At 36.8% G+C, this 13,123-nt stretch overlaps 2 protein-coding genes across 2 annotated transcripts in view; both read left to right on the forward strand.

Moving 5' to 3' along the window:
• Window positions 1-6,672, forward strand: part of LOC140169176 (uncharacterized) — a 46,193-nt gene extending 39,521 nt beyond the window's left edge. The window contains exons 8-13 of the mRNA XM_072192433.1: window positions 108-443; window positions 1,936-2,292; window positions 3,849-4,052; window positions 5,446-5,640; window positions 5,934-6,044; window positions 6,617-6,672. Coding sequence (XP_072048534.1) covers window positions 108-443; window positions 1,936-2,292; window positions 3,849-4,052; window positions 5,446-5,640; window positions 5,934-6,044; window positions 6,617-6,672 — 1,259 coding nt within the window. The remainder of the gene's footprint in view (window positions 1-107; window positions 444-1,935; window positions 2,293-3,848; window positions 4,053-5,445; window positions 5,641-5,933; window positions 6,045-6,616) is intronic.
• A 128-nt stretch (window positions 6,673-6,800) lies between these two features.
• On the forward strand, window positions 6,801-12,418 carry LOC140168918 (fibroblast growth factor receptor 3-like). Its single transcript, XM_072192233.1, has 6 exons — window positions 6,801-7,059; window positions 7,474-7,599; window positions 8,475-8,586; window positions 9,752-9,848; window positions 10,849-10,948; window positions 11,846-12,418. The coding sequence occupies exons 1-6, from the start codon at window positions 6,871-6,873 to the stop codon at window positions 11,873-11,875; spliced, it is 654 nt and encodes a 217-aa protein (XP_072048334.1). The 5' UTR covers window positions 6,801-6,870; the 3' UTR covers window positions 11,876-12,418.
• Window positions 12,419-13,123: the final 705 nt, after the last annotated feature.

The following is a 13,123-nucleotide window of genomic DNA, read 5'->3' on the forward strand; positions in this document are numbered from 1 at the left end:
GCTACACGCGCTTGGCGAATCGCCTGAATAGGGCTTCACGTGTTTGGTGAAACTGTTATTCCTCACTCTGTTATATTCATAACGACATGTTTCCTTTCCTATTACAGTAACTACAAAAGGACTCATCGCCATAGACGAGGATAACCCAAACCGTCAACTTAAAGATGGCGGCGTTTCTATTCAAATGGAAAATATCCCAAGCACCCTAACATGCACGGCGTGGGGCTGGTCCCCTCGACCAAATATTACGTGGGCCATTGATGGCAATATCAGCTTTGACGAAGGTGTCAGGTTTGAGACGAAACTTTACATGAATGCAACTGTCAGTTATCTGACCTTCAAACCCAACTTAAACTTCCACAACCGGTCACTAACTTGCACAGTGGCATTGCCATATCCGTACCAAGAATCAGACAACTTAACAGTGAGGTTACATGTTTACAGTAAGCAACGTCTTTTGTCTTTTTCCAGCATTAGTTGGGTTAAGCATTTTCCTCTTCTTTCATCATCTTCTCACATTGCTTCTACAGCCTGTCTCAAAAAAAAATTGTGCAAGTGAAAAGCGCCCTCTCTGGCAATTAGAAAATACCGTTGTGACATGGTTCTTACATCAACGTCAAGGGCGTAGTCTTAGCTCTCAAATGCCGTTTGTTCTGTTCAATATGCTTGTTTTAATCTCGAGATATGTTTAGTTAAAGACGAAAGGGTAAGATTACAATTTTGCCACTTTTACTAGGAAAAGGGCTTTACATGTAACAGTGATAGCATCAAGTTTATCAAGAGTTCCTCGTGAAATCAAAAGAATGCATCAATTATCATGATGCAGGAATGATGATTCCCTTTTTCCACTTAAAAGATAAATACATATTTCACATTCTGCTATAAAAAATTAAATACATGTGCATGTCAATGATTTTATCATGGTAAATGCTGTTCTCTTAGTCACTTAAGGGGTACTACACCCCTCAATAAATTTGTGTCTATTTTTGCATTTTTCTCAAAAACTAAAAACTCACTGGTAACAAACGTTCTGTATATTATAGGGGCAAGGAATCCAATTACTGCACTGGAATTTTAGTGACCCAAGATATTTATGATAAGAAATAAGGTACCGCTAGGATGTACCTCATTTCCTATCATATATACTAAACCGCTTGTCTTGAGTCACTGAAATTTCAGTGTAGTAACTGGATACCTTGCCCCAATAAAATACATCACTTTTGTTACCAGTGTGTTATTATTTTTTGAGAAAAATGTAAAAGTAGTCACAAATTTACCACAGGGGTGTAGTACCCCCTTAAGACATGTTAAAAGACAAACGAATTTTTGTTGCACTTATACATGTTATAGGTTAATGAACGCGTATTACTTGTTGGGAGAGATATTAGACAAAATAATGCACGCGTGCTGATGTTGATGCGTCGAATGCATGCGCCCCGAAAGGAGGAGTGCATTAGACGCATCAACATCAGCAATCATTGATTTACATGTTCAGCTCTCTTCCCTAGTAAAAGTGGCACTTGCACAATTTTTTGACAGGCTGTATACTCTTCTTTTTCACCTCCTCCTCCTTCTTCAAACCCTTTTTCGTGTTCTTAATTTTCGCTTTCTTCTTTTTATCATCCTCTTTCTCTTCTTCCTTTTCCTCCTACTTTTCTTCTTATCCTTCTCATTTGGTTCGTCTTCTTAATTGTCTTCTTCTTCTTCTCTTTCATCATTATCTTCTTCCTTCCCTTCTTCTTATTCTTAGTCTTCTTGTTTTTCTTCTTGGTCTTCTTCTTGTTCCTCTTCAATAGCTGCTTCTTCTGGTGTTTCCTTTGCCTCCATTGTCTTCTACCACTATATTATATTGACTATGTTAGACCCTTTTTATTTCGTTACATAACTAGTGCTTACTCGATATTGCACTCACAAAACCTATTCTTTGTTTTGAAGGCATACCACCATCGAACACCTCCTTAAACATCTTCAACCTTAACCAAGCAACCAACCATAACCCAATTTCTTCGCAAGAAACCATCTTTGTTACCCAACACGTACCACAAGAATTCAAATGTGTTGTTGTCGGTACAAAACCAGAAGCATTTATCCAGTGGACTGTTGGTGGAAGAGAACAGGAATGTACAGATAAAATTATCCATTCAAGTTCCTCATCGCAGTCATTAGTGGATACCACGAGTATATTACGTTTGGTGCCGACAAGAGAGCATCATTTGCAGCGACTAACTTGCAAGACTGTCTCACCATTATCGAGAAAGGCGATATTTACACAGTTGGTTTTGTATGTTACTGGTAGGCAATGTTCACAATTTGAGTTTTCAGTACAATACCGCATAATTCCTTCAACAAGCATCCTCTAAATGAGAGGGTTTTTGTGTGGAAAGAGACAATAACATTGTTTTAAGTTTGAACAACTATATTATTGATACAGGCGGCTGTACAAATATATATTGTAATGTTTTTGCGGAGAGTGTCCACCTTTCGTCTCTTTCGTCAAATAAAGAAACCCTCATTTAGAGGCATAAGGTATATGCTTGTATACGGAATTCTATGGTATATTATCCTGCACATTTTGAATATCAGAAAACAAAGTTGTAAGCATTTGAATGAGCGCAGGTCGAATTATTTAAGGTCATATTTAAAATTCGACATTCGCTCATTCAAATGGCTGTAACTTTGCTTGTAGATTTCGCAACAAAGTAAATGGAAAACATAAATTCTCATACATTTGCTAATTAATCTTCGGTGCATGAACATTCTTGAAAAGGTGGCATCTTAAGGGTATACGAGGTATTGTTGGTCGAATCAGCCAAAAATTGATTTTCATTATCTGAATCAATAATTATTGAAAAATAACACTTTATGCAATTTTTGTTAAAGCTCACTACCATTCGCAAGATGCTGTGAACTACTTTTTTTCTGCTGCTTCGACCAACAATACATCGTATACCCTTAATAGTATTTGATTATAGCCAAGCATCTTAGCAATAACACTATAGTACAAAAATGTACGGACTACTACTAGGACTACAAAGTGTATTGTGTCATGTTTCTAGAAGGTGCCCTGAAAATACAGACTGTAAAAGAGTGAACGTATCAGTCTGTTATGCTCATCCCTGTATATATTACACAAAGACAAATATGTGATGCGATCGAGCAAAATCAGTCGGAACTCGGAAATATCAAATTTTCAGTTTCTAATAGGATAGTAAAAAGCATTGCAAAACTTCATTTTGCAGAAAACCCCATTGAAATTGAACAACCAGTTCTAAAGATATGAGCAATTAAAGAGTTTCCAAAACAACAGGAAACAAAAGGAAATATTGCCTTTGTTTGGCTATATCTCATAATCAATATTTCCGAGTTCCGACTGATTTTGCTTGATCGCATCACATATGTCACAATTAAAACCAGCAGCCAACACCTGTTCCCATAAGTCATGATTTAAGATCTAATGTTTTGACTGAATCGATTGAGAGTTAAAGAAACGGTGATCGAAATTCACAGGAAGAACCGAAATCAAAAGTTCCATTTCAATCTTCTAATCAGTGGAAAGCACGCCGTTACTTCTCTTCTTCGAGAACTTTTTGTCTGCAGAGCAATAGAGCATCAAATAAGGGCAATATTCAATATTTGAGTTTGCGCCTTCCTTTGGATTTTGATCACTGTGTCTTTATTTCTTGACCGATTTCAACGAATGAGGTCATGAATACGCAATTAAACGATTGACTGCTGCTTCCAATTATGACATAGCTGTCTTTGTGGGGGATAAACAGGGATGAAAATAACTTGTACCTTAATTCTTAATTCTGAATAATAAATTAATGTCCATTATATTATCTTCTTAGATACGTTGTTATCGACAACCACACCCAACAACACGACAGATGAGTGGGAAGTCATACAAGTCAACAATTCGTCACTACTAATCAGTGATCCTATATTTATAGGTGGCTTAGCCGGTGTAGGATTTATACTGCTATGCATACTTATTTTTATAGCTGCATTTGTTAGAAGAAGGATGAACAGAAGGATTGATGAATCGCCAAAAGGTACCGTAAGGATATCTTTTTTAGTGTCTAAATTTATAGATGAGTTGACCTCATATCGTCGGCAGAGTGCTACACTATCGTAAGTGCAGTTTGGACAGTTTTACAGGAGGAGCATTTTTGTGTTTAGCGTAGCCGTTTGTTTCCAAGTAGCCATAAAATGACATGGGAATGTAAAGTAATTTGATTTTTTATAATATAAACTATATAAATGGTGTTAAAGTTAATAAATCGATGAATTATTTGCTGATTTAGATGTCGTAAGTGCCACATACGATAGTGTTACACTCAAATTGAAATGAGTGTAGAGTGCAACACTATCGTATGTGCCACATACGATAGTGTTGCACTCAAATAGAAATAAGTGTAGAGTGCAACACTATCGTATGTGCCACATACGATAGTGTAGCATTCATTGCTAAATTAGGATATGCGTAATATCGGCTCAAATATCCAATATTTTGTCATTTTATGTTTCTTAACAAGTGCTAATTTATTTTGGCACATAATATTAACAATAGCAAGACATCTTTTGCCGTAATGTTATCTCTCAAGATTTATTACTGAATCTAAAACTAAAAACACCGGATTTATCGTCTCTATTACCAGTCATGGGCGCTATGAACTTAGCCAGCATGATGACAACACATACAGCCGTCAGCGTCACAGCCAGTGATGTGTTAGAGACTGTTTTGCACTTACGATGGTGTAACATTCCGTGATTTTGTTGTTTAGGCCCAAATAAAGTAGCGTATGTGGCACATACGATGGTCTTGCAGCAAATGAAAAACAAAATTAGCGTGCAAGACTATCGTAAGTGGCACATACGATAGTCTTGCACGCATTAATTAAAATTGCATTGCACTTACGATATTTTATTTTATTAATTAAAAATTAATTAAGCAATTTTGAAACTTAAAACCTGTTTTAAAATGTGCCTTTTTATATGGCCTTCCATAATTAGTCAAAATCTCATTTTGGCCAAAAATGTCACTTACGATAGTGTAGCACTCTGGCGACGATATGTTTATCAACAAAGGCAAGGGACTGGTATATGATATGCTTGAGCGAACTGCATACAACCACTTTACTGTGCAATAGCCTTATTGAGATGTGGCGGGAGATTTAAAAGCACGGGCTCTGAACAAATTATGATGCGTGCGCATACTGCCAGGCAAAGAACAACGAGAATTGTGATGATTCGCACGCATACTGCCAGGCAATAACGTCACGAGTCAACTCATCTATACGATATTGATATAACTTTAATAATTCCGAAAGACACCTAAAAGGGACATTTACTGGCAGTGGAGAGGTACCCGATGAGAGCTCGTTAAAATCACTTTATCCACCTATTTCATTTGCTTTTATTTGATCTCATTGTTCTCCCATACAGGGCCAGTTGCACCGCCTCAAAACTACGACAATGAAGACTACTCATCTATCCAATTTGACTTCCCATTATCTTACGAAAAACTGGATTTAGTCAAAGAAATCAACAGTGGATCCTTCAGTGTTATATTTCTTGCTAGAGCGAAGGGAATGGAAAGTTACACTTCGTCCACAAGGGTTGTCGTCAAGACACTAAAAGGTAATTTTAGCTTGCGTTCGTTTTCTGGCAGGAAGAAAGGGTGCGCATATTAAAATTAAACCTACTTTTAAACTACTTTTTAACATGCGGCAAGGTGTAATTGTTTGACTCAATTGCACTGATCATTCGCCACTGCCGAAACTTTTTTTCTGTTGTAAATAACAATTGATCATATTCAACTACATTTCTTCTTGATACGCTGCGTCACACATCAAAGCAAATAAGACGAATACTGAAAAATATCGTCACCTCTATGATATAAAATTGTAATTTTGACATTTATACCATTTTAGATGATGCAAGTGAAACTGAAAACTCTCTGTTTAGACGTGAAATCATATTTACCAAAGATTTGAAGGGTCATTCGAATATCATGGGGATAGTTGGTTACAACTTAAAAACAGGTACGTATACATTTATTACCCAGATTCCTTTAATATTTCCTAACAATATTCTCATTTGCTCGTTTTGGGTCATGTCGCCATGTTCATGTTCAGAGCGGCTCACGGTGCATGGTGGCCCGGAATATTTTCGGTAAGAGTCTAACACAGGCAGCAGATTAAATGAGAATGGAAAACCGACAAATTGAAAATGCCCATTGTCTTTGCTTGCTTACTTGCTTAAGATGAGTGGTGTCCTCGAACTACAACAGCACGCCAAACCTTCTGTCCTGCATGGCCGTTCCCAAATCCATAACATCCAGTCCAGTGTCCTGTTTCAATACATCCACGTATGTTAGAGGGGGTCTACCAGGTTTTCTGTTTCCATGTTTTGGTGTCCAATGGATCAGCTTGGCTACAGGCTCATTTTTGCTTCTGTATGCATGCCCAGCGAAACGTGTCCTCCTCTCTCTGATCTTCTGTGAAAGTTTCGGTAGGTCCCCATACAGCTCTTTATTTGTGATGTGCTGCTTCCAATTGATGTTGTAAACTGCTCTAAGCATTCGTGTGTAGCAACCATCAACTTCTTTACTTAGTCTGGGAGACATGGTCCATGCTTCACATCCATAGGTTAGTACAGATTCAACGGTAGCAGAAAATAAACGAGTCTTGAATTTCCTTGGGAGAGTTGACCTCCAGATTTTGTTGAGGCTGTTACATGCTCTCCATGCAGCTGCTTTGCGTGTTTTTACGTCTTTTTCCGTGCTAGCCATCCATGCACCCAGATACATTGTCTTTGATATAGGTATTTACCACACACATTTACTTTTCTATTGTAGAACCAGTTTTTATGGTGATGGAATATATGCCTCATGGCAATCTGCGTGACTTTCTCATTCTGCATTCAATGAAACAAGACGACGAGACAGAAGTTGATCAAAATGAGTGCTCTCAAGATGGAGTTATTCTTACTGATAATCAAATGGTGCAATTTGCTCGTGATGTTGCCAATGGCATGGCATTCCTAGCAAGACAAGAGGTGAGTTTATTATTACTCTACTTGTCAAAAAATATAAATATAGAAATAACGATAAAAAGTATAGTAATAAAAAGTATAACGATAAAAAGTATAATAATGAAAACCTGAAATACGTATATAAATATTACACGATAATATTGTTTTTTTTTTTTTGTAATGATGATAACAATACGATAACGAGATCGTATGAGTAGATGGAGAGAGATGATGATGATGATGATGATGATGATGATGATGATGATGATGATGATGATGATGATGATGATGATGATGATGATGATGATGATGATGATGATGATGATGATGATAATGATAATGACGGATGACGAGTGAAGACAATGTGGTTGATGATGATAACAGCGATAACGACGACGACAACGACGACGATGATGATGATAATTAATTTTTTCACAGGTAATCCATCGTGACCTTGCGGCTCGTAATGTTCTAATAGACGCCAATCTCACATGTAAAGTATCAGATTTTGGTCTAGCCTGTCATGTTACAGATTTGGAGATGGCCAAACGGTTTCACCACGAGGTAAGGACACTCTCAAAATTATAGGGTCCACAACTTATAAGTTCCCCCTAAATGTTTTTTTTAATAAATCGAAAAATATTTGACAAAATGCAAACGTGTAAAGAGGTATGCATGGTAGCCGTATTTGTTTTACACATATGGACCAAATTATAGCGTCACACGTCATTGCGTTCAGTCATAATCGTTCATTATGTTGGTTCATCTAAGTTGCATCTGAGTCCATAGGAGTCAGCTCTCAAACAATACAGTAGGCCAGGTCTATTCATGTGTTTGTTAAAGAAAACCTGACTGCTATGGACTCAGGTGCAACTTTTAAAACGGCCTCTTTTCTTACACAATTAACATTGTGACTGAACGCAACGATGTGTGACGCTATAAATTGATCCACGTGTGTCAAACAAATAGGGCTATACATATCTTTTTACATTTTTATATTTCGTAAAATATTTTTTTACTTATTCTAAAAAGTATTAGGGGGGAACTTATAAATTGTGGACCGTATAGAACCCAATTTGCCATTCGGAATTAAAGTTAGGAGTCCCCTAGTACTTTATAATATGTAGGTATTTCTCGAAGTAGACATTTAATAGTCGAGTTCATACCATGAAGACAATTCCATTAACAATAGTAGATATGAACCATTTCGAATAATTATTTCAAGCTCATTGGTGTTGTTTAAGTTACATCTTCCATCGAACCACCGAAAGGTACTTCAACATGTTTAAAGGACAACGTAAAACTACAAAACGTAGTTTTTCAAACAGGTATAGTTTTCTGATTTGCCTGAATTATGATTTTATAAAACAATAAAGGGTTTTGAACATTGTTTGTCCATACCGGGTTAACTCATAATGTGTTTGATCATTCTACAACAGACTCCATTACCAGTTCGCTGGATGGCTCCTGAAGCATTACTGAGGGGCATTTATTCCCAGATGTCTGATGTTTGGTCTTTTGGTGTCGTCATGTGGGAAATTGCATCTCGAGGTAAATATAGGATCCCTAGTGATTCCTGCATACTGTTGAATCTCAGATAGCTATAAACCGCCTCTTTTATAACAAACTCCTCAACAAAAGTTTGGAAAGTGTGACATGTTCATATCGTGATTCATATCAATGGATAGATTCTTAATTCCCCTTGTTTACAATGGCATCACATTTGAAACAACCACATTTTACACGGCTGAGTATACACGTCTTGTGCCAAATTGGCCATTATTCTGTGCTCAAATAACACTGTAATCACTAACCTCAATAGCTGGTGGAAAAACCATACGCAGCCACAACAGCCTTGTACCGCCTCCTCATGCTGCTCACCAGCCTGGTCACGGGCCTGGTCACCCGTTGCTGTTGGATGGCATTCCATTCTTCAACCAGGATTCGTCGCATGCCATTCTATGTGGTTGCAATGGAGCTCATTGGCTACTCTAATACGCACAGCACAACCAAACTGGTCCCACAAGTGTTCAATCTGGTTGAGGTCTGGGCTGATGGCATGCCATTCCATTCTCTCTACTCCCATATTCTGTAGGTAGTCGTTGACTACCCTGGCTCTGTGGGGCGAGCGGTGTCATCTTAGAGGGTTACACTAGGTCCCAGATTGTGAAGAATAATGGTGAATTTGGCACATTCTGTTTGAGACCCCACTACATTCACAAGACGTGTACTAAGGCGTGAAAAATGTGATTTATTTCAAATGTGATGTCATTGAAAAGGTTTATAAAGTAGCTATCCATTGTTATATGCACAAATAATCTGAGATATAGATGCTTGAAAAAACTTTCCAAAACTTTTGTTGAGGAGTTTATATTGATCATAGACTGGATGTGACGTTATTGACTTTTAGTGCATGTGTTTTAGTTTGTTTTTTGGGGTTTTTTTGCCATACGGTCGCTAGACGCGCTCAGCGAATCGCGTTAAGGCACTCCATATCGACGGTTTATAGTCATTGGTATTCGTCAGTATGTAAAAATGATCACGATGTAAACATGCACATTAACAAAAATATGACAGTCGTTTTTCGTTGTTTACTCGCTTCGTTTGAATTGTTTAGAAGGGTTCAAAGTACGTTAAAAGTTTGTTCCGTAGTAAGGAGTTTTCGTGCGTTGTGTTATAATTTGTTAGCCAAAGAATTTCAAACTTTCCTTTGCAGGAGAGAAACCTTATCCTGGTATATCAGCCAAAGATGTAGTTATTTTCCTGAAAGATGGAAACAAAATGGTACCACCTAGATCATGTGAACAGAAAATGTGAGTATCATTAATTCGACACGGCTAACTTCTATTCCAATATAAAACGTATGATTATAACTCTGGAGCTCCCTGGTAAGTAAACCTTTAGCATTTCATTAGATGGAGGATAACATGCATAGTTAGCATTTATTTAGATTCGGCTGTTTTCTTAGCCTATTACATGGGACGCTGACATTCTTTTTTATAACCCGTCCATCATCATGATCATGTTTAAAATGCATTAATTAAACCAATTATTATTGTATACTGCGCCAATAAAGTATCCTTACACTGAATGGAAAAATAATCACAATTTCCAAACTGAACAATATTGGGGTAAATTTGTTTTTTTAATAGATGCACTATCTAATCCTGCACATTATGACACCACATTGAATCCAATATGACTTCAAGAAGCAAAGTTACAAGCATTTGATTAGACGAAAAGTGACAAACGGGCCTATTCAAACTCCACAGACTAGACATGTCAATGGCTAATTTATGCGTTTGGCTTTAATTCAAAACAAAAGGAACAACACAAAACTGAAACAAAAGAATGAAAAATAAAATGAAAGTTATGAAAAGTACAGAGAAGTAAAAACTGCATAAAAACTGCTTTAAATAACGCTTCATTGAAGAAACTGTGTTGTCTCTTTGTTGCGCTTGTTGGAATCTTTTTGCGCCTTGTATATAGGCCAGTTTTTTCACTTTTAAAACTGGACCTTCGTCTATTCAATTGCTTGTAACTTTACTTCTTGAGGTCACATTGGATTCAATGTGGTGTCATAATGTGCAGGATTAGATAGTGCATCTATTTTTTTTTTTAAAGCAAATTTACCCTAATATTGCTTAGTTTTGAAATTGTGATCATTTTTCCAAGTGTAAGGATACTTTATTGGTGCAGTATATGGTCGACCTAATTGAAGATGAAACTTTTGGCTTAATCATTTTGATTGACTTGCTTTCGTGTTAGATTCTTAAATGAAAAACCGTAACACGATTCTTATTTTGATTTCAGATGCAATATCATGAATTCTTGCTGGGAAGAAACACCAGATCAAAGGCCAAAATTCGAAGATTTAGTCGAAAAGTTTGACAACATTTTAGATGTAGAACACGTAAGTATGCCATATACATGAGTAATAAAAATGCTATACACATGAGTAATAATGAAGTTCTACATTTCTTGTAGTCACTTCCATTTTCCCCTCCCAGCAAACACAAAACGTTTCACAAGAAAACGTTTAAATGTTACAGAAAACTTTTAAATGTTGTATAAAAGGTATTTCGTTTTAATTAATAAAATTCAGAAAACATTATTGAAAACTTGATGAAAATTATAAAAGTGTTAAATATTTTGCAAACATGAACATATGTTGACCAAAAATATTTTGCAATAACACAACTTTTTACTGATTCCATTTTAAATAGACGTAGGGTGGGACATGCGTAAAGAATTTACTTACAATATGCCAAAAAATATCGAAGCAACCACTTTCATTATAAAATATCGCTTGCATGGCTAATATGGCTTGAATTGATTTCATCTTATTAGGATGTACATCTAAGTGTGTTTCCGCCATAAGCAAGTAAAAATGTAATAAACAAACCCGGGGGGATCACTCCCATTGTGGCCTGTACACCATCCGCGATAATCAACTTTTGAAAAGCACCCAAACAAGGATTTAACCCTTGGCTAAAACTATACCCTAAACAGGTGTTTTCACACCCTAAACAGGGATTTTATTCCTTGCATTAAATTTCATACCCTAAATTTCATTTCCGCGTATTAGCAATTGCAATTTTGCTACCTTTTTTTCAATATTTCATGTTTTTGACACCCTAAACGCGTTACGCGCGTATCGTTCTTACCCACGAAAAACTACCCTTTTTACGCGTTTTCATTATCGCGGATGGTGTACAGGCCACAATGGGAGTGACCCCCCGGGTAAACAAAAGGTTACTGGTTTATTATTCCTAATTACTCATGTATTCTTTCTGTTTTGTTTTCACAGGATTATCTTTTACTCAAGTTTGTTCATTGAAGCGTAGCCTTCTGCCGACAATCTTAGACCTATTGGGAATCGGATTAATGCGGATATTATTATTTCAAACTGATGACGAGTGGATTTAGCCTTATTATAGAGCGAACCGCTAAAAATCCATTGACCGCTCGCGCTGCACCCATTTTTTCGGGGAGTGGTCACTGGGTTTTAGCAGTTCCAGTGGTAGGCCCTATATAGCGTTTAGGGATTGCCACGGTCAAAAGGCCCTATCTAGTAAGGCTAAGTGGATTAGAAAGCTCGTTAATACAATATTAATATGACATGATCACGGGGAATGAGTCACATGTCAGCAATTTAGAAGTTTTTACATCATGTTCTGTCAGTTTACGAATGCTATACATTTTGGTGCTTTTAGATTGCCTCCACGAGTGAGTGCAGCAAGCCTACGCTGCGCTATAGTTCGGCACATATAAAATCAGAATTTTGGTCAGTTTGTGAGCTCAATACGCACGCTTCTTTCTCAATACACAAGCTAACGACTATCATATCCTTTCAACACATATGTTCAAGTGCAAGGAAAAAAATATGGCTTTAGAATAAAAAATTACGGGAGATATTCATCATTTTCTATCCCGGTATCCAAAGATTTATCGTCTGAATATCAAATCGTGCATAACACATTCACGTGTATCGATCCCGTGTATTCATTTTAGTGTCTCTGCTGTACAAAGTAATTATTAACCAGGCGATGTCGGTACGAGTTATGAGCAATTTATCAATGAATATAAAACAAAAGAATCTGAACACTGTTTTTGCCAATATCCCCAAAACAATATTAGCAACATCTGGCTCATTTTACTTGATCATGTCACATATAACTTCCGGAAATTCCGGAAACCTCAGAAGGAAATTGATTGGCAGTGGAGAGGTACTGAATTTGAGAGCTTGCAAACATGATAGAGGGATGGCCCAAAGGAGGGTAGAGATAATGACAAGGATAGACAGATAGAAAACAAAACAAAATAAAACTTGTATTACATTTCTAATTGCAATACATAATTTAAAGATGAATAATACAAATGCAACATGTTTGTGTTAAAATGTAATCTATTCGCTGTCGTAGTGCACGTTAGAATATGCCCGTTGCCAGGTCAACTGGATCAGGTTTTTTTTGTTACGAACCACTGATCGAAATGATCACAACACAAAGCCTATCCAGCAAACACAAAAACGTTTTAAAAACGTTTTAAATAAGTTATATTTTGGCTTTTGGTTTAGGTAAAAACG

The sequence above is a fragment of the Amphiura filiformis genome, chromosome 14, assembly GCF_039555335.1.
Source record: "Amphiura filiformis chromosome 14, Afil_fr2py, whole genome shotgun sequence".
Lineage (NCBI taxonomy): Eukaryota > Metazoa > Echinodermata > Ophiuroidea > Amphilepidida > Amphiuridae > Amphiura > Amphiura filiformis.

Coding starts and splice junctions, on each gene's coding strand:
- LOC140168918 (XM_072192233.1), top strand. CDS start 6,871: ATGGTGATGGAATATATGCCTCATGGCAATCTGCGTGACTTTCTCATT. Junction 7,060..7,473: donor CATTCCTAGCAAGACAAGAG/GTGAGTTTATTA, acceptor ATTTTTTCACAG/GTAATCCATCGTGACCTTGC. Junction 8,587..9,751: donor GTGGGAAATTGCATCTCGAG/GTAAATATAGGA, acceptor TTTCCTTTGCAG/GAGAGAAACCTTATCCTGGT.